The 19,692-nt window shown below is 35.5% G+C and overlaps 1 protein-coding gene across 1 annotated transcript in view; it reads left to right on the top strand.

Annotated features, from left to right (window-relative positions):
• The window catches only part of MEI4 (meiotic double-stranded break formation protein 4), a gene marked incomplete at both ends in the record, with an annotated part of 69,994 nt that overhangs the window by 14,662 nt on the left and 35,640 nt on the right, over positions 1-19,692 (top strand). Inside the window, 2 exons of the mRNA XM_079550366.1 lie at positions 2,302-2,861; positions 16,160-16,291. Coding sequence (XP_079406492.1) covers positions 2,302-2,861; positions 16,160-16,291 — 692 coding nt within the window. The remainder of the gene's footprint in view (positions 1-2,301; positions 2,862-16,159; positions 16,292-19,692) is intronic.

Here is a 19,692-nt window from a genome sequence, read left to right as displayed (position 1 = left end):
AAAGCTGATCGTGACAGAGAAGTTTTCTATTTCAGTGAATAGAAGCTGAGACACAAATGCAATATTTGTCTCCTGCTGGTAGGAGTATTTTGTTGTATATGCTGCATCTTTGGTTTTGAGATGGTTTTGTGTTTGGTTCTTACATATATATTTATGCACTGTTAATTTCTTCTCATCGTACTTTTTCTTCCTCTTTTCTTTCACATTATTTTTTTTTTCCTTCAGATAATTAAAAAAACCTCAAACATTTTTTTCGTATACTTCTGTGCTTTGCTTTTTTGAACTCTTGGAGTTATGTCCCCGTAAGTAGTTTCCATGTTATCCCATGGGACTAAGAACTGAACAAAATATTCATTAGTGATCCTCTAGGACCTAGACTAGAGGAGCTATGACTAGGTGGGTTCTGTAGAAGAGCTTTTCAGCAGCAGGAAAAAGAATTTTCAAGTTGTTTTTTTTTTTTTCTGGAGTATCTTTTGCTCGAAGCAATAGGGAGAGAGGACATGAAAGACTGATACCTGTTTTTGGTACTCAGACTGTGCCAAGAGTGCTTTTCATGTTTGCTTGCTTACTGAGTTTGGTTTGCAGGGCATCTGGAAACTCTTTGGTAATATCTAAAATCCCAGGCTCTGCTTCTTCTGCCTTCTGAAAATGTCAGTTGATTTCCCCGCAGTTAGGCCTTTCGTTGTGAGTCAGTTGGTGCCGTTCAGTTTTGGCTTTGTCTGAATGTTAAAGGGGCATGAAACTAAAACTAAAATAAATTTATAAAAAAAAAAAGGTTCGTGTTAGGTATAGGGAAGAATTTCAATACTCTGAAGGTGGTTGGATGTGGAAATGGCTTCCTAGTGAGGTGGTTGTTGTCCCATACCTGTCAGTGTTCAGGAGACATCTGGACGATGCCCTCGATAACGTGCTGTAACTTCTTTGATTAGCCCTGTTAGATGTGGTCAGGTGGTTGGACACAATGGTCTTCGTTCCCTGAAACAAACCCACAGGTTTTCTACCAATCAGAAGCAGTGCTATTAGGATTGAAACTCAGTACCAGAGTATGTTTTTAGTGACTGAAGTCATGGTCAGGATTCAATTTGAAACTGTGCATTTAATTAAATCTTTATAAACTTTAAGCAATAGTTTTTTTTCAGTAGTATATGGAATATAGCAGATTGCTGTCATGTGATGCTTTCAATATTAAAAATGCTTATTAATTTGTCATGGATGCTTTGAAATGCATTGTGATATGCTGTTATTATTTGCCAAACCATTTATATATTTTTAATTCATTTGGGAATGCAGACTCAGAAGGGTACATTATCGCTTGTGGATAATGTAAACAGTTTAAAATTGAGTGGACCGTGTGTGACTGCTCCGGTAAATGAGGCACAGCAAGAGGTTGAGCAGACAGGGCTCTAGTTTTGTCTTGTAGCACTGAGATGATCACGTGTGTTGTTTTTCCACTTCACTGCTCTAATATCTCTTGCACGTTTTAACAGTAATCTTTTGCCATAGGCTGGATGTAGCACAGTGAGAGCCTCTTGTCATCTGTCCCTATGCACCGAGGCATCAATTTCGTCTAAGATGAAATAAAATGATTAAGATTGTACACTGCTCTAAGTAAAATAATTTCTTAGCAGTGCAGATGTAATAAATGCCATCTGAAATACAGTTTGTATGTTTTTGAAGAAGATAGTGTAAAATAGAGTTGAGATTTTTGAGTGATTTTCTTTGTTAAATAATAATAAGTTCAAATGTAATGTTCTGTTCAACTCTGACTCTGTTAGAATTCCTTACCTGGCCTAGTGCAAAAGAGTGTGGGTAAAGGAGAAAATATTATGTAATGCAGTTACAGTAATAAGTCCTTTCTATATATATATTTTTTAAACGCCCTGAATTAATGAGAATAAAAGTAGTGAAAAGTGTTTTGGAAGGCAGAAATCTGCATGCATTTCCTTTCCTGGGAATCAGCGGTGGTACAGATATACGTCCGCTTAAATTTTCTATGTGATGTCCACTTCAGTTATCCCTGTGAATACTTTGAACCATCAGAAATCTCAAACTCAGAATTGTTATACTACTGTCTGCATGAAACATCTGGTTCACAAATGTGTTACTTCCTAATAGTTTTGACTTGAAAAACATCACCTTCCACAGCAGCTAAATGTCAGTCATGAGTAGTTCTTGGGCAGCAAGCACATATCATGTGATTTTTGCATGGAAGCAGAAGGAAGGCAGAAATGGGGCATACTTTTTTGATGTATATAAATGTTTCAACTACACATAAACGTAACTTTCACATTTGTATTTCAGGAAAGCCAGGTGCCTCTGCTGAAACTCTTCTGGATGAGGAACGTATAAATCCAGTGAATTACTCAAGCCAGTTACAGGACTCTGGATGTGATGTGTCTAATGACTATGCATTCGAGTCTTTAGGGACAGCTTCTGATTTCCAAGACCTTGAGCATACTGCCGACACATCTAAACACTGGTTGGAAATAGTTCCCTCACTGAATTTTTGCTGTTCTAGCAAGGAGGAACCTTTGACTGTCCCAGTGCAGTTTTTTCAACATCTGCTTGAAATAAGAAAACTGTCAGAAGGAGGAATGCTGCAAGCAGACTTCACAGAGCTTGAGAATGATTCTTTCACTATATGCAATTCATTGTCTCAGCTGCTTGATGGGCTAACAGTTTTTTACAACAGTCCTAAATTTCCAGTTTCAAGTTTTCTTACTGAGGCAGTTTGTGTTTTGATCAGATTAATAGCTGACACTAAATTATCTAATCATGTTCTGAAGAAGTGTTTCAGGAAGCTTGAAGAATTTATGAAAAATTTAATTCAGATTATTTTAAGAAACAGCAATGTCAATAGGGTAAGTTTTAAACATCTTCCATCTTTTCTATACCACTTAAGTGTTATTAATATTATTATTATTAATATTATTAATTATTAATACTCTTCTGGTTTTATACTTTTTAAAATACTGTCTTGCTACATTTTGAAGAGTACTTCTTATGGGTGGTTTTTGTGGTTGTTTTTGTTGGTTTTTTTGTGGTATGGATGGTAAATGCTGCAAAGCAGTTGGAAAATTTCTGCTTATGCATGCAGATTCTTCTTATCTATTCCCAAGTATAGGACTTTTAAACTGTTAAAAAGGCACTAAAAGAAATTGGTAGAAGAAAAGAGACAAAAGCAGGTTGTTTGTCTCTTGCTGAGTATCTGCTCAGAAAATACTCAGAAAATAATGACCATATAATTTTTATTATTATTCTTTTTAATGCACCTAGATAAAATGTTATTTTGCTTCAGATCGCATCTGTAACTCTCTAGACATTTGCAGAGTTGGGTTTTAAAAGTAAATCAGCAAATGAGTAAAGAATACGGGAGTGGCGCATCCATGGCACATAAACAAGTAGGACTAAGCAGCATTTTGTCTATATTCATCACTTTTTATTGTTCTGTGCATCCCCTTTAAGTTTCATCTTCTGGTTTAAAAAAAAAAAAATCCCTAGTTTTTCTTCACAGTAATTCTACTGTATGAGTTTCATTGTCTGTCTTAAGATTATTTTTTTTTACTTTGACTTTTAGGATAACTTTAAACAGACTTTTAGGATAACTTTAAACAGACGTGGTGGAATTGTTTGAGTGTTAAACATCTCACTGTAGTGTCTACATAAGCATATCTACACCCATGATAATAAATGTAGTTTGTATTCCTGGAACCTGAAGAATGCTGCCTGGATCTCAGGTGTCTGTTGTAGGATGAGCTCTCAAGTTGCCTTGAGCAAAATGAGAGGTTGGACATCTTCTGTGCCTGTAGATACAAATGTGCATTTGTCGTAATTTAGAATGAATCCCTGGGTCACTGTGTGTGTGTAACTCAGAATGTAAACATAAAAAAAAAATACCCAAACAACCAGAACCCAAAAAAGAACAGCATTACCAAATTAAAGGAGGGGAGGGGACATGGATGTGCCTGGATTTTATTTAGAGGTAGAAAAAGTAAAGCTTTCCGAAATAAATGTGTTATACAGAAGTTTTCCAGGACTAGAGTGTTATGTCGCTAACACAAGGATGCTTTATGTTTCAGTGTCACTGTAGTGTGATACTTATTTTTTCTGTAGATATGTCCCTACTCTGTATCTTGAAATGATGTCAGCATGCTTAATGTTTGTGTGATATCAAAAATAGCCATGCAGGTGTGTCTCTTCTTACCTGTTTGAGCGATCACAGAATACAAAGAGAAGACATGAGTTCAGTGAGGCCTGCTCCATAGTTGATGTCTGTTCTTTCCACTTGTTCCTTTCCTCCACTCAAACTGGAATTTTATAAATAATAGAAAATAAAGTTAATTTTAGATGCACAACTGAGAGGCTCTCCAAAAGGGGATTGTTTGTTGATTGGAGGAATCCAGGGGGAGAACAGAGCACAAAGAGAAGGTAAGGGAGAAATGTTACAGATTAAATGAGAGAAAATATCCTGATTGTTATGGAATGTTTCAAGTCTGCAACATGCTTTTAGAAATCATTCAGGAAGAGTGGAATATACCCACATAATTTGCAAGTGGCATCTTTCCTCTGAATAACTTCACTAAACAGATGGCTTTTTATGAGATGTTTTATATCTTGCTTCTACTGCACTATTGACTGAACAGTCATTCATGTCAGCAGTCAATACTCCAATCAAACAGCTTTCAAAGTCTTGAAAAATGTCTAGGACAACAATTAAGGGATAATCCTGATAATTTCCAGATATCCAGGAAGAGGGGAAGATGTGTGTGGTAACTGCAATGTTTATAAAGATTTTTCTGGAAAAAAAAAAAAAAAAAAAAAAAGTATATTTCCACAATTTTGATTTGTTTAAAATGAGCTAAAAATGGAGATAAACATATAAATTCCAAATTAGTAGTGGAAGTTGTACAAATAATTCTTCACGTGCTGTGTAGCAGATACCTCCCAGAGACACTTCATGCTTCACTGTTAATCATCACTGTTTACTCAAATGGTGATTGAAATATCAAGATTATAGGTTTAAAATAAAATTGCCATTAATTACGAGGCTGTCATCTGAAAAGAGTGGCAAACTATGAATTTTGGTCCCAGGAGGATGCTTAAATGCCTGCAGTATAAAACCATTACGAACTGTGTTGAATCTAACCCTACTAGCTGTCAAAAAGCGTTTGTACAGCCAACCATAGGTGCAGCTGTAGGATCTGACGCAACTTTCCCTTTGCTGTCCTCACCTATAAAACTGTCAGGATCTGTCAAGGAGGACAAAGAGCTGAACGAAACACCTTCAAAAAGTGAACAAAGACCCAAATGGCTGTGGATTATGCTGAATGCCTCATCTTCAGAAGTAATCTCGGCGTTTTGCAGAGTGAATTAAATAACGTTAAAAGAACCTTTGAGAATAGTAGGAAAGATAATTATTTCTGCATTAGATGTAAAGAAAGAAAAACAGCAGTAAGATTACTTGCTTTAACTACCGAGTCCCATTGTTTGGGAGGTTTCTAATTATAAAGCACTGGAAGTGCTTCAGGAGCCAGAAAGACATTTACCTAGAGCTTCTCTGCCTGGATTCAGTTGCGTAAAGATGTGCACTTTGGATAGAATTTTTGACCTGAAACTACAGATAGACACAAAGCAAAGAAAAAACATCTTTCATTTAAGATAAAGAGGTAGAGTAAAAGGAAATATTGCATAAAATGTAAAACCATTTAAAATCAAAGAACTCCAATTAACCTTTTGAATTTCCCTTTTTTATTTTTCTTTTCTCCCTCCCTCTATGTACAACTGGCAAACAGTCTTTTTGCAAGGAGCCATCTGGAAGTATCTAGAAGGGGTCTTAATTCATTGCTGCTAAGGATGAAGAATGAATGTGCTGAGGATAAATCATCTGTTAGAAGACTTATCTTTGCTCCTTCTGCCAGCATGATCACACAACCCCGTTGTGCTGACACAGAAAAGCTTGTGAGCATCTTGTATCTAATTCTTGTACAGATGAGCTCTCACACTGTGAAATTTGTGACAGTCACTGCTATCTTTGGATCAAGCTCTTATCACCCATTTGTGAATCTTCATCACTGAGACTCTTGGAGTTTCACGTGAATGTGTTGCTGTTGGTGTTTGTTACCTCTCACTGTGCGAACTGTTCATTCAGTTAAGAGTCACTCCTCTGTCAGCGGAGCCACTGTCCTATTTAGACAGATTCTTTGCAAGTCCTGCTTTGTTGCAAAAAGAGTAGTGCAGTCCACTTAATAGAAACCTTTGTTAGACTGTGCTGTGTTCTGGGAGCCATCAGCTGTACTTTTCAAATGTTCTGTTCTCAGTACCTGACAAAACAGACATCCTTGCTCCGTGATAGTTGTGCTGTATAATCTTAGCCCCAGCAGAGTAGAAACTTTGCTTCTTCTGATGAGATAGAAAGCAAAGGGATGTTTCTTCTGTTTAATCAGTCTGTTTGAGAATTGACAACAGCTATCTCACTCCCCTTTCTCAGAATCATACTAAATGAATGTACACCGTGCCTGCTTTTTTGTCCTTTTTTTGATCTGTCCAGCTCCAAGATGCATTACTTACTCTATTTTCCATGGTGCACTGGAACTAACACTCCTGTCTCCTGTTGTACAACAGTCAGGGACACTGGGAATTCCAAACTCCTGCAGTGTTCAGAATGCTGTTTGTTTCATGTTTCTAGGGAAGGTTTTGCACAGCTCCTTGAAGCAGAGCATTTCTGAGAGGACGCTGAATTCCTTTTACATGGAAAGCTTCCTGGAGCCTGCCTGCAAATCTGCTGTGGGGAATTTGAGCTGGCTGTAATTTCATAGCATATGGAATTAGCTTTAAAAGTCAAATCAATGTAACATAAATGGAGTTACTTTGTACATGTCTTATTTACATCCTTTGTATATACAGCTGTGCAAATCATCAAACCAATTATTGGCAAGTGATTTAGAGTGTAGTTCAGTACTTTGGAGAGAACTTTTTCGTGTTACTTCCTTCAGTTGAACTGTGTTCAACACTGTAGAGGCCATATACTGCCATGGGGTTCTGCATTACAAAGGATCGATGTGATGTGATCCCTGGTGATGTTACACTAGTTTATCGGCATCTTGATGTTCACTGCTCTAGTTGTCTTCCATTAGGTGTTGCTGATAGTGTAATTTGAAGTGTAGCTAATGCTTCAGTTATGTGCCAGAAGATCCTAGCCTTCACTATGGGTTCCTTATGGAGAACTGTGCCCGTTTTTGGACCTCTTGTTTTAAGGACTGAATGAAATCACTGAAATAGAAGGCAAATTCTGCGTTGCTTGAAGGATTCCAGACTGCATTTGTGCTGTGTAGGATTCTCAGGCTATACTATTTTGTAGTGCTTGGTTTTGTTCAACAAATACGTCACCCATCCATCACCCCCACTCTTCTAATCTCTTTCAAACAAGGCCCAGAAAGAAAAGAGCCCCGTTTCAGTGAACCGTGATTGTTTCCTGCTTCTTTGCTCTATTTAACACATCAATACTGACAAAAGATGCTGTCAAGAGTCACGAATTGCCTGCACCATTTAACAAAATGAAAAATGTTATTTGCTGTTTCCTTCCATTTTCTTTTTTATTTATTTTTTTTTGCCCTTGTACGTTGAGAATTGGCTACTCTATCTCTAGGTAGCTGTTTGAAGTTTTTTTGTGTGTTAAGGAATATCTGAAAGGACGCTGAGACATGAACAGTTTGTAGAAAATGTATCCTGTTTGAAACTTTGCTGCCCATTTTAATGTTCCTTGTTTATGTTCCATCTAAAAGTCTTCGTGAAGAATTTTGCAAAAGTTCAAATATTACTAATAGTATGTGTAGTAGAAAAGCAAATGGAAGAATTCCTGGTAGTCGCTTCATGCTTTTATAAGGAAGGAGTCACAAACATTAATGAAAATTCCAGGTTGGAAATGTAGTACAGCAAAAAGAAGAAAAAGGGAAGTAATTGAATCTTATTAGCAATTGTGTTATGAAATATATGGAAGTTTGTTCATGCATTTGAAAAAGTACCATGAACTAGAACCAGGGTTTCAAATCTTTTCTTATCTAGGATACAACTTGAATGATTCATTAATGACTGAAATTGCCAAGTAGAGAGCAATCTTATAATTTTTGATGGTTTAAATATATGGAACTGGCAGTAAGTTCCCCCAGACAAGTATGGTTTGCAGCAAGTTCTGTCAGCAACTGCCAGGACAGGACTTTACTCCTCGGTTTATAAAAACCTTGCCTGCTCAGGGGCAAGTAATAATTAAAAATAGTTTCTCATATCACCAGTGGTTCTCAAGTGTGAAACTAGTGAGTTTCAGTTTTCTGAAATTAATTGAGTTCAAAGGGGAGTATCGTGGCTCTTGAGAAACTGTGCGTTTTGGTTGGCCAGAGAATTTTGCATACATAGTGGAACAGCAGTTCATTTACATGAATATTAGAATGTGTAGCTGGAATTTTATGGTCTAGTAAGAGTCAATGTTTGAATCACTTGATTGTTGAATTAAATTTTCTCAGCAATCTGTTGTCCTATGTGGAGAGCTATTTAAGTCAAATGGTAATCAGTGTCCATTGTCTTGTAAATCGCTACAGTCTAAAGCAATCACCAGATTGACTGACTCATTTACTTCAGCAAAGTGGATCATAGGAGTAGCTGAACAGGAATGAATGAAATAAAATTTTGTCTGCCTCTGAGACTTTTGTCCACCTTCCCAAAAATCCTCAGATGATATACGCCATGAACTAAAGCTGCAAGTTTTAAAGAGTTATGGGATGAAGTTAGCTGAATATTTTTTTTTCTACCATTAGGACAAAGGTTTTTTTTTTTTTTTTTTTTTTTTTTTTTTTAATGGTATCCAAAATGCCTCTATTGCTGTAAACATGCATTGAAGTTTTGATCAGTTTTTTTTAAATGTTTGTATGTATTGAATAACAAGAACCATAGAATTTCTCTGTTCTTTTGCCTGTTTGCTTTTCTTGCAGCTTAAATTGTCATGCTTCTCTAGGAAATACTTGTGTGCCCAAGTAGGATGTGTGTTTTTCTTGCAGAAATAGGTTAGAAATGAAATAACCTCTATAAAGCCCTGTTCTCTAAAGCCAATTGCAAAAGGTATTCCTTGTATAACTTTCAGTGCTCAATTCTGCAGTGAAATCTGCAACCCTGAACAAGGTACCTGTTCTCTTCAATCAATGAATGCTAGGTACTTTGCACTTCTAGTGGATTTTGTGGTGTTCAAAGTTGCTGGCACGTTTTGAACAGAAGGGAATGAGAGATTGAGAGATAAACATCTGAAATCCATTTTCATTTCCAGTGATTGTCTGAATCTTAATCAACTAAATGAGACATTGATTTGCATTCTTAAAATTCCTTAACGGTAACCAGCTCATACTATATTTTTTAAAGGTTAAAAATGAAACAATACTGATTTTATGTGATTTTATCCAGTACCTATTTCTAAGCAGTCTTCAGATTAAAAAATTGAATTTATAGCTCTTCTCTTCTGGCTGAGCTCACTCTTGTTGCTTAGTGTCTTCTGCATCTTTTAGGGTAGTGCAGGCACCCAGCATCAGCAGACAGGTGGCAGTTCTGTACACTTACAAGCTTCTGACCATTGCTATCTAAGAAGAGAGGATCAAGAGGAGTATTAATTTGCATCTTGCAGACAAGGAAGACTTTGCATTTAGAGCTGCTTATAAATAATCAATAGCTTACTCACATTAGTTATTTAAAAAAAGTGGGCAGCAGCAGCACACATTCACATGAGCGGTTGCTCTGAGACTGTAGTTTGTTGAAGTTTTCTTAACTGTTTCTTCACTGTTTTCTTGTTGACAGTGTTTACTGGTCCCAGACTCTTGGATGATTTAGGTGTGTAGATGCCTGCTTCATGAATCGTGGAAAAGGTTCAAATATTGACCCCTGCCAATGTAGCATTGCTTAAAGTAGTGATGAAAAGCAGGATTGCAAGTGTATTAAGTATTTAGCTGGATTTCTTTGTAGATCAATTTCTTGTATGTAGTCTTCAGAGGTACTCATAAATTGTGTGTTTGTGCACCCTAAAGTAATACGTCTTTTCTCTAAAAGCAATGGGGCTGAGGTGCTGTAAGCAAGATGGAAATGAGTACTACCATGTTGTGATAGAATAAGAGTTAAATTTGACTGTGATTTACAGTCCTGAATTCTTCTAAGATTTTTTTTTCTTTAAAACAACAACTCAAGAGATTACCACACTACAAACAAGAAAAAAAACACACAAATCCACAACAGAGTTTGTTATATTTATTTTATCTGATCAACAGGATGTTTTTGTTTTATGTCTTATATTTTCTTGAGTTACATTCAAAATTGGAAAGAAAAAATTTTATCTCATTAAACTGAATGGAAAAAAGTAAAACTAAGTTTAGAATAAAAGACTTGAAGATGGTGTTATTGTAACTATAGAATTTCTAATAAAGCACGTTCTATAATTAAGAGAAAGGTATGAGGAAGCTATTGGGTAGCAGTTTATCTCCATAGCATACAAAGCTGTATGTCACACTGTCCATCAAAAAGGTTTTCAGCCAAAGCTCAGCAAAACAGTACTGAGGTACTGCAATATAAAAAAAAAAAGAAACTTACAGCAAGGAAGTTGGTTGTCCTAGCAGAGAAAATAAGTTTTAGATGAGTTTTAGAAGCATGAACAAGATTATAAAGGAATAAGTGCAGAGGATGGGTTCACAGCAAAGCTTACAGAGCCAATAACGTAACAAATTCCTGGATTTGGAAGACAGGAGAAATAGCACAGAGTAAGCTGGGGAGTAGATGAATGACAACGACCAAATTAATGAAAGAAACAACACAACAGTAAGATAAGGCATATTAATGCTCTCTGCAAATAAGTGATTACTTTCAATTGACCTTGGTGATTTAGGCGTGAAAGTTAGGATGGATTAAACAAAGTGCAAAGATAATGTAAATTCAAAGGCAAAAATATTGCTTTGCTTTTAGTACCCCATAATTTGACGATACCTGTTTAATTATTTGCCTTTGTCTTATGCTGCCACATATGCCAGTTGTTTGGAAGAAGAGTGCTGTTAATTGGCATGACAGCTGTAAGCAGCTGAAAAAGAAACTAAGATTCAATTTTCATAGTCACAAGATTTACTGAATCATGTAATTCAGGAAGGAATTATTTTGCTTGCGTAAGAACTAACAATTTTGAAACTCACTTTTTGAAATTGAAAGAATTGAAGTCTAACATATTCTAAACATATAGTTGATATTTAAAGGTTTTTATCCCAGTTTTCTGGAGAAACAAGTTTGAGCACTGTTTGTCTTGTTGATCACTCTTTTACTTACTAATAACTTTTGAAAATTAGCCTGTTTGAAATTGCATGGCAAGAGCAGTGGAAAGTCAAAAATACCTTCCAGGGGGTTTTAAAATTGGCACGTTGCAGGAGAGACCGAATTGATAGGCCTGAGGCAAGCAGAACATTGATACTGTGTATTCATTTTGGCAACACACATCCTTCCCAACCACTGGGAAAGGTTGCTGTGCATCATGAGGAACGTGGGTAGAGAGTAGAAGCTGGAGTGTGGAATGAGGGTTATGGGCTAAGCGTCTACCAGACTCCATTGTTTTCTTGTTTCTGGTATGTTTTTTGTTGGTTTGTTTGTTTATTTATTTATTTGCGATCTGGTTTTCTGACTACTGAGAAATCCTGAACAGCGCAGGTTTCATTGCATCTATACCAACTCAAGGGATTAAAAGATTTCTGTTGTTTTTTTAATGTTTGGTTGATAGATTTGAGAGCTGAGGAAGTGCTTTATTTTTAATGAAACTACATACTATTTGAACTGTTATCAGTTTGAGTGTTTCTAGAGTTTAATTAGCAACATATGAACATCACTTTGAAGAACGAAGTCTTGCTTTTCTTCTGTATTTGTGGATTGCTTTCTAATCTAATATAAATTTGGTGTGTTTTTAATGTATATTGCCTCTGAGGGTTTTTTTTTTTTAATTCTTTGCTTTCTCCTTTTTTTTTTTTTAATGTACTAAGATACACCAAAATGCAACATTGAATCTGTGCTCTTTAATAAATCACTAGCAGGTGGGATTTTTCAGAGACATCAATACTCATATCTCAAGTTCCGTAAGTACCATCATTATAAAATCCCTATGTACTTAATTTAGTAGAGGCTTAGGTTTTAAATTTGAAGATTCCCTATCACTTATTCCTGCATAATTCCTACTAGAAAATGGTAACTCTTGCCAAAGTAGAAAGAATATAGACTCTTTTTTGAAAGATTCTCTTTCGAGAGTGTTCTTTGGGAAGAGTAGCATTGAAAAATACTTTATCGGACCTAAGGCAGGCTGTGCTATTTGATTTCTGTCTCTGAATTATAGTTGAATCAATGAGTTTTGCCTGTCTAAGGAGCATGGAGTACTGAATAATGTCTAATGAAAGCTCATTAGTTTGTGAAGGTGTCTTCAGATCACATTTCATCTTTTAATTCCTTTATTTGGTCTCATTTTGCTTTTTTTTCTTCTAGTGATAGCTGCAGGTATTTTTTAATGGAACATTTAACTTTAACATTTTAATCTTGCAGATTTTCAAAGCTATATGTACACAATTTCTGAATTTTCTTTAATGTAGAGATTTATTATTTATCTGTGTCAGCATGAAGACTTGATGCTGATCAGAAAAACTTCACTGTCTTTTATAATTTTCTTGTATTTATTTGGAGATTACACCTAAAGGAGGTGATTAATAGCAAAGATTCACTAACGTTTGATTGTTAAGATTGTGAATGGGAGATTGTCTCATAATGGGCAAATAATAGCCAAGCCGATTGGTTGTATTAGGCTGGTAAACAGGCATTACATCAACTATTGACCATTGTGGAAGTAATTGGAAAGCTACTGATTAACGGGTGAGAGGAGGAAGATGCTGGATTGCTTTAGCAGGGTGTGACCATACTGACCCTCAATCATGAAGAAATTAAAGCAGGGTGACTGTATTTTATTACTTTCCTCAAGGATGTGTACTCTTGGTAGAATTAAATGCTAAATAACTTACAGGATATATATATATATATATATATATATATATATATATATATATATATATATATATATGAAATCTGTATATATTCAGGTAGTACATGAACTTGAGAACTTGAAATGTAAACTGTGATATCCTTGAGATTATAGCTCTGTGGAGAAGCGAACAGTAGAGAATGGGAACCACTACTAGTTTCACATTGGAATGAATATAGTCTCTACACCATAAATTGCTGGGATACAGTTGAAAGATCTGTGCTATAAATATGCCTGAAGATAATGAGTCAGTGTGGGTGCTTCTTTGCTTCCATAGGCTTATAAAAGTCAAAAGTGTATTGTCTAGGACTAATAGCTATGTAAGTGTCTAGTAAGGTGTTATTAAAATTGTAACTCTTAGAAACCTTAGCTAATAAATGATAGTTAATCCATTTAAGATGTGAAAATAAGTAAATAAATCTGTAAATTGTATTCTTCTTGAACCATGGAAACCTGAGCACTTCAATGCATCTTAAATGCCATCACAATACTTAAAAGACTGATTGATTTCATGCTTGTGTAAGAATTGCTTTTTAAGTAAAATGAAAGATATAATTAGCAGTGTTTTTGTTGGTAGTAGCAGTATTTTAATAGAAACTGGAACCAGTTGACTTGGCAGGTAATGTTTTGAAACAAGGCAAAAATGTAAATCCATATTCATTGATGTTGAAAGATCCAATTCCCTACTCAAGCAGGCTCAGTCAGGGCAGGTTGTCAGGGGCTGCGTTCAGTCATGCATTGAATATCCCCAAGGATAGAGACTCCACAATCTCTCTGGGCAACCTCTATCACTGATTACTATCACAATAAATATAAATAAATAAATATATTTAAATCATATTTAAATAGAAATTCCTGTGTTTTGTCTGTTGCTTCTTGTCACTTCACCAGGTACCATTGAGAAGAGTTGGGCTACATCTTCTTTACTTTTCCCCATCCGATATATACATTGATAAGATCCCTCCAAACCTTTTCTTCTAAAGCTGAGTAGTTGGAGCTCTATCAGCAGCTTCTTGTGTTTCAGACATTACAATTCCTTCATCACCATCTTTGTTGGTTTCACTCCAACATGTTTCCTTCTTCTCTGCTGGAGAACCCAAAAATGAACCTCAACACTCCAAATGCCTTTCACCAGTGGTGAACAGAGGGTAAAGATCACCCCCCTCAATCTGCTGGCAGTGCTTCTGCTTTTGCAGACTGGGGTGGTGTTGGCTTATGTCATAAGGAATATTGCTAGCTTTTTCAACTTGTTGGTCACCAGGAAGTCTACCACTCTTTCTGCTTTTGTATTGTCTTCAAACTTGCAGTGGAGTGCAGTCTGTCCCATCATAACAGAAGTTACTCGTGAAGATGTTAAACAGCTTTGGTGCCAACAGTAAGCCCTGAGAAATACCAATAGTGAGTGGCCTCTGGCAGGATGTTGTACCTCAGATCACAGTTCCCCAGGTGTGGCAAATTGGGCAGTTATTAATTCCTCACATTGTCCACTTACTCAGTATTTCATACATAATACTTAAAAATTTTGTTGAAATGGGTTTTATGGGAGACAGTGTTGAAAGTCTTATTGTATCAAGGTAGGTCGCTGTTCTCCTTGCACCCATTCAGCTAGACATCTAATCCTAGAAGGCTATCAAGTTGTCTAAGCATTCTCTTTTGTAAGTTCACATTGATGGCTCATCATTACCTTCCTGATTGTCAACTGTTTGGAAATGCTTTTCAGGAAGATTTGTCCCATTCAGACTTGTTAAGTGGTAGTTTAGTTGACAATGTGAATATATATAGAATCATAGAATCACCAACGTTGGAAAAGACCTCAGAGATCATCTAGTCCACGGGTCCACCTACAGTATTTCCCCTCTAAACCATGTCCTTTCATTCAACATCTAAATGTTTCTTGAAGACTTCCAGGGACAGTGATTCTACCACCTCCCTGGACAGCCCACTCCAGTGCCTCACCACTCTTTTCAGAAAAGAATTTTTTCCAAATATCCAACCTGAACTTCCCCATAAACTCATAGCCAAACAAAATGGACAAAGAACAGCAGTTGGTCTGAGTACAGATAAGCATAATCTGGCTAGAGGAATTAACTACTTGCAGTAGTGCTTTTGAGTGGTTAAGACAAGGTCAGAGTACTGTTTTGTCAGTCAGGAATATCCATCTGCAGTGTGTTAGCTGTTTCAGCAGATACTGTGCAAGTGCTACTGAATAAACTGAATGCTGTAGGCGTATAAAGTTTTATATTCATTATATTTAATTTTTTTTCTTTCAATTCTTGCATTAGAAAAACATATTCTAGTAGTGTTATATTAAATGTTTTGTTGCTGTCTAGAGCAGTATGTTATGTAAAGTACAGCAGCGTATAATTACTGTTGCATTGTTAATTGTTAACATGTTAATTACATTGCATTTATGGAAACTAAGAAAATAGATTTTATTTGTTTTAAATAGAAAGGAATAGCAATCATAATTCTCATTTAAGTTCACATAACTCATTTTGTGGTTCAAGAGACATGCCTAAATAACAGCCAGTTAAAAACAAATTGCAAATGAATTGTTTAAACTTGAAAGTCCAATGCATCTTCTATCAGTTTGCATTTAATCAAGTTTATTCTTGATAACTCCATTGACTGAAACATCCAATATATCTCTTAGCTTGTTTATTTCAAATTATTTGTTTGTTCATTTGTCTATCTATGACAAAATTAGGCTCTGTCTGTGCAGAGTGATCACTCATTTGCTATGACAGCAGGAAGGGCATGATGGCATCTAATGCCCAAGAGCTGCCCCCTGCAGAGTTTGCACCCTTGGAGACATTTCTTTATATGGTGTAGTGCTAAATTTAAGAGAGCACATGATTTCTGAGTAAAGCATATGGGTTTTCGTAATGGTATATGAGAATATATGTCTCCTATATGGTGTATTACCTTAATTACATACATAATTTATAAGAAAAAGGAGTTTGATTTCATTCTTAAAAAAACAACATGTAAGTCTTGTTTCTGTTTAAGGGATTCATTTGGGGTAAAAAAAAAAAAGAAAAAAAGAAAAAAAAGCAGGTTTTGAAAGATTACATTTCTTTTTAGTTTCAGGCACTGGATGCTGTGTCACACACTCTTGTTTTGCTAGGAAGGAACAACACACTTCGAAATTCTTTAATGTCTTTTCTACTGTCAGAACTACAGAAGTTTGCTGAGCAGATGTTGCAAGCTTACCAGGTACTGCCATCTTTTCTTCTGGAGAAAATCCAAGCATTGTTGTTATTTTTTTTCTATATATATTTGTTTCATGGAATGTAGTCAGTTCATCGTTCTACACAATGTTGTACAGAGTCTGGCTGGGATGGAGTTAGCTTTCCTCACAGCACCCATACAGTGCTGTGCTCTACACTTACAGCTAGAATGTAATTGATTTACAGCAGTGTTTTGGCTATTGCTGAGCAGTGCCAGAATAGCATTTTAGTCAGTTGATATAAAATGTGCAGGTTTAAGAATCCTAATTCTACCAGCAGATTCAAAAGAGATATAAAGAAAAATAAACATTCCTGATAGGCAAAAGTAAAGTGATCAGAGTATATAATAGGCTGTATAGGTTCTAAGATCATGCTGAGTAATTTGGAAAATACTTGAGTTAATATTAAGAGTTAGTTGAAATTAATTCTTTAAGGATGTAAATTGTGAGCTATGCGGGCATACGACTTTGGTATCCAGCTGGACCCACAAAGAATTGTCTCTTTTTCCATTTGTACTTGAGATTGAAAGTTGTGTTATTTTTCTTCAGAATTAAATTTGTTGCTTCACATTATATTAATTTACATGATACAAATGTTATCCAGCACTTAAAGTTGTATTTTGTTGATTGTAATGAATAGGAGATGAAAAGGGAAATGGAGTGGAGATAATATATTTGGTAAAATTGATTTTTTTATATGGATTTTTGTATTGAAATGATGTGGAGTTTGAATAGATAGAACCAGCATAATTTTTTTCAAGTAAACTATAGAGTTGGAAATAAAGAGAGAATGAGTAGATGTGCCTTTTAAAATTTGGAGAAGATGTGAAATCATGTAGGTTTTCATATATTTTTCATATATTTTTTTCAGTGGTATACATCTAATTAAAAATGGTACAGTCTCAGTTGGGAATATGACTTGATCGGGTAGTGTCCTACAAGGATCAATGAAAAGAAAGCATGCACCTTGTTATTAAGTGAAAAATGAAGTCATTTGTATGTCTAAAAAATATTTATCATAGGTGTATCACCAACACTGTGGTGCAGTTTAAAAAATATCCTACTTGTTGCTTGAGTAGTCTTTATATTTTTCTGTAAGTCACAAAAAGGAAAGATTACAAAACTGTATTATTTGAAGTTGAGAAAACCAGAGTAAATTAGTATGCTATGATTTTAACCACAAAGAGTTCTCCTTAAGCAGTAGCGACTTGGATTTTTCTAAAGGTAATTTGTTTTTATTACTTGCAGTGTAATTTATATATTTACAGGAAGAAAACAGATTGGATTCATACATAAATATTAAAAAATTGGTGATTTAATCCTTGAACAATTCCTGTACAACAGCTGGCATAGTAAATGAATTAAAAGTCTGTTTCTCAAGGATGGCTTGATGCCCTTAGTTGTTGTGTACAACAGTTTTGCAGTTTGTTTTTTAACCAACATAAGCAGAAAGAAATGCTATAAGTGGTTAAAACTTGTGCAAGGAATAGGAGTTTATTCTGTAGAGTTGGTACAGTGGAAAGTCTAAAAGATGCCACAGAGTTTTTCCTCGCTAATAAGTTGTTTTCCTATGTAACCCTTACATAGAACACCTACCATCTATCCTGCCCTTCATCTGGAGGATTTTGGTATGAAATGTTTTTGTGTAAAGAGCTGGCCCAGTTTCAGAACTAAGGAGAATTTCTGGGCAGACAGAAACTTGCATTCAAAAGAAAAAAATGAAGATTCTTTTGACCTGTTTCTTTATATTTACCATATGTAAAAGTAAAAAAAATCAGGTTAGCAAAATGCACTTGTTACTTGACTTTTTCAGCTTCAGGGCCAGGCCTCTTTTCAGGTAGACTCTTTGCTACCTATAGGTCTTCTGCTGTTACATTTTACTTACATTTGTGCTTACTGCAGGTCTTTTCTGTTATCAATACATAATACAGATTTCCAGATTTTATGCTTATCAGAAGCCTTCACAAAATGCCTCCCACCTTTAACATGAGATGTATTTTCACTATTGTGCAGAGGGAAGCATAGAAAATTTTCTGACTATGAATTTTAAAAGCTTAATAACTTAATGAGGTTCCTTTTTACCCCTTCTCTAAACAGCACTTTCTGTGCACCCCTCTGAAGATCTTTTTGGATCATCTAGTTCTCTCACATCCGAGAATTTAGAAATGTGTTTCCATAAAGAAAGTTTACTGCTCTGCTTCTATGTCCTTCCACTGTTAAAAATCTGCCTTTGTTCCTGAAGTGATACACCCTCTTTTATGTGTTTATTTCTGTTTTTATTTTCTTCCCAGCAGTGTTGCACAGGGGTGATGAAGGCATATTGCCTTCTGATTAAGGAATTTGTGTATTTATATTTTTCCCATCTAGTGTTAATAGTGCTTCCTGGGAGTTTAATTGACCTTGATCAACCAATTGCAAACTCAGGGCTGGAAAAGGAGTTTCATATAGTCCTACCAAAGCTTAGGGTGCTTTCTTTCAACTCCTTTTAAAACATGATGCCTTTAAGTATCCATCAGAAGAATAACTGAGTTTCATATACATAGGAAATCTCCAGTGTTTTAGAGTAATAAAGCAGTCTGGAAATGTTCACTGACAGCATGGAGGTCAAACTTTGTCTGGGAAATGGAGAAGACTCTAGGTGACGGAATATGTAAGTACAGGAACTGCATGCAGGTATCTCTGTAGGTGACCTTTTTAGAAGTACAAGATCTTGACAACTGGAAGTCCGTGTAGTTCCCTGTACATAACTAGAGTTCCGGCTTGCTGAGAAATGAATATTTTCAGTTTCATTGATTTGTGTATTTAGTTTTATGTTAATTTATGCACATTCATGTCTTATGTTTACTTACAAACCCATATACATTCTATAAGTGATCATTTTTCTGAAATTTTTGCTTAACACAAGCTTCTCTTCTTAGTACAGTAGAACACTAAACTCCAGTATTTCTGACAGCCTGATTTACAGATCTGTTTCTGAGTGTTTCTGACTTTATGGAGCAGTACCTTTGGTAGGCACTATCCTGAAATAAGTTTTAAATCCTTTTTCTTGTTTTATAATAAGTGTAACAATGCACTTCTTAATTAGAAATATTCAAAATAACAGTTTAAAAAAAAAACATCTTAAATATGTAAATTTGCAAATGGTTAAAACTTTGTATGATTAACTTCCATTAACTGAATGTTATCATTATCCTGCTTTATTACTTAAGCAAAACTTCTATTAATTGCAAAGCTATTTCATGTCTTCCATTTCAGAAAATGGAATTAGAGACTCTCAGGTTTAGTTATGGTAAGAGATGAATGTTGGATGTCCAACAGGAATGTTGGATGTCTTTTTGCTAGCCTGCAATTAATTCCTAAATATTTGGTGAACCACAGAAATTGAAAA

The sequence above is a fragment of the Tetrao urogallus genome (assembly GCF_951394365.1).
Source record: "Tetrao urogallus genome assembly, chromosome: 2".
Lineage (NCBI taxonomy): Eukaryota > Metazoa > Chordata > Aves > Galliformes > Phasianidae > Tetrao > Tetrao urogallus.
The sequence above is the reverse complement of the archived record's forward strand: the minus strand, read 5'-3'. Positions and strand labels throughout refer to the sequence as shown.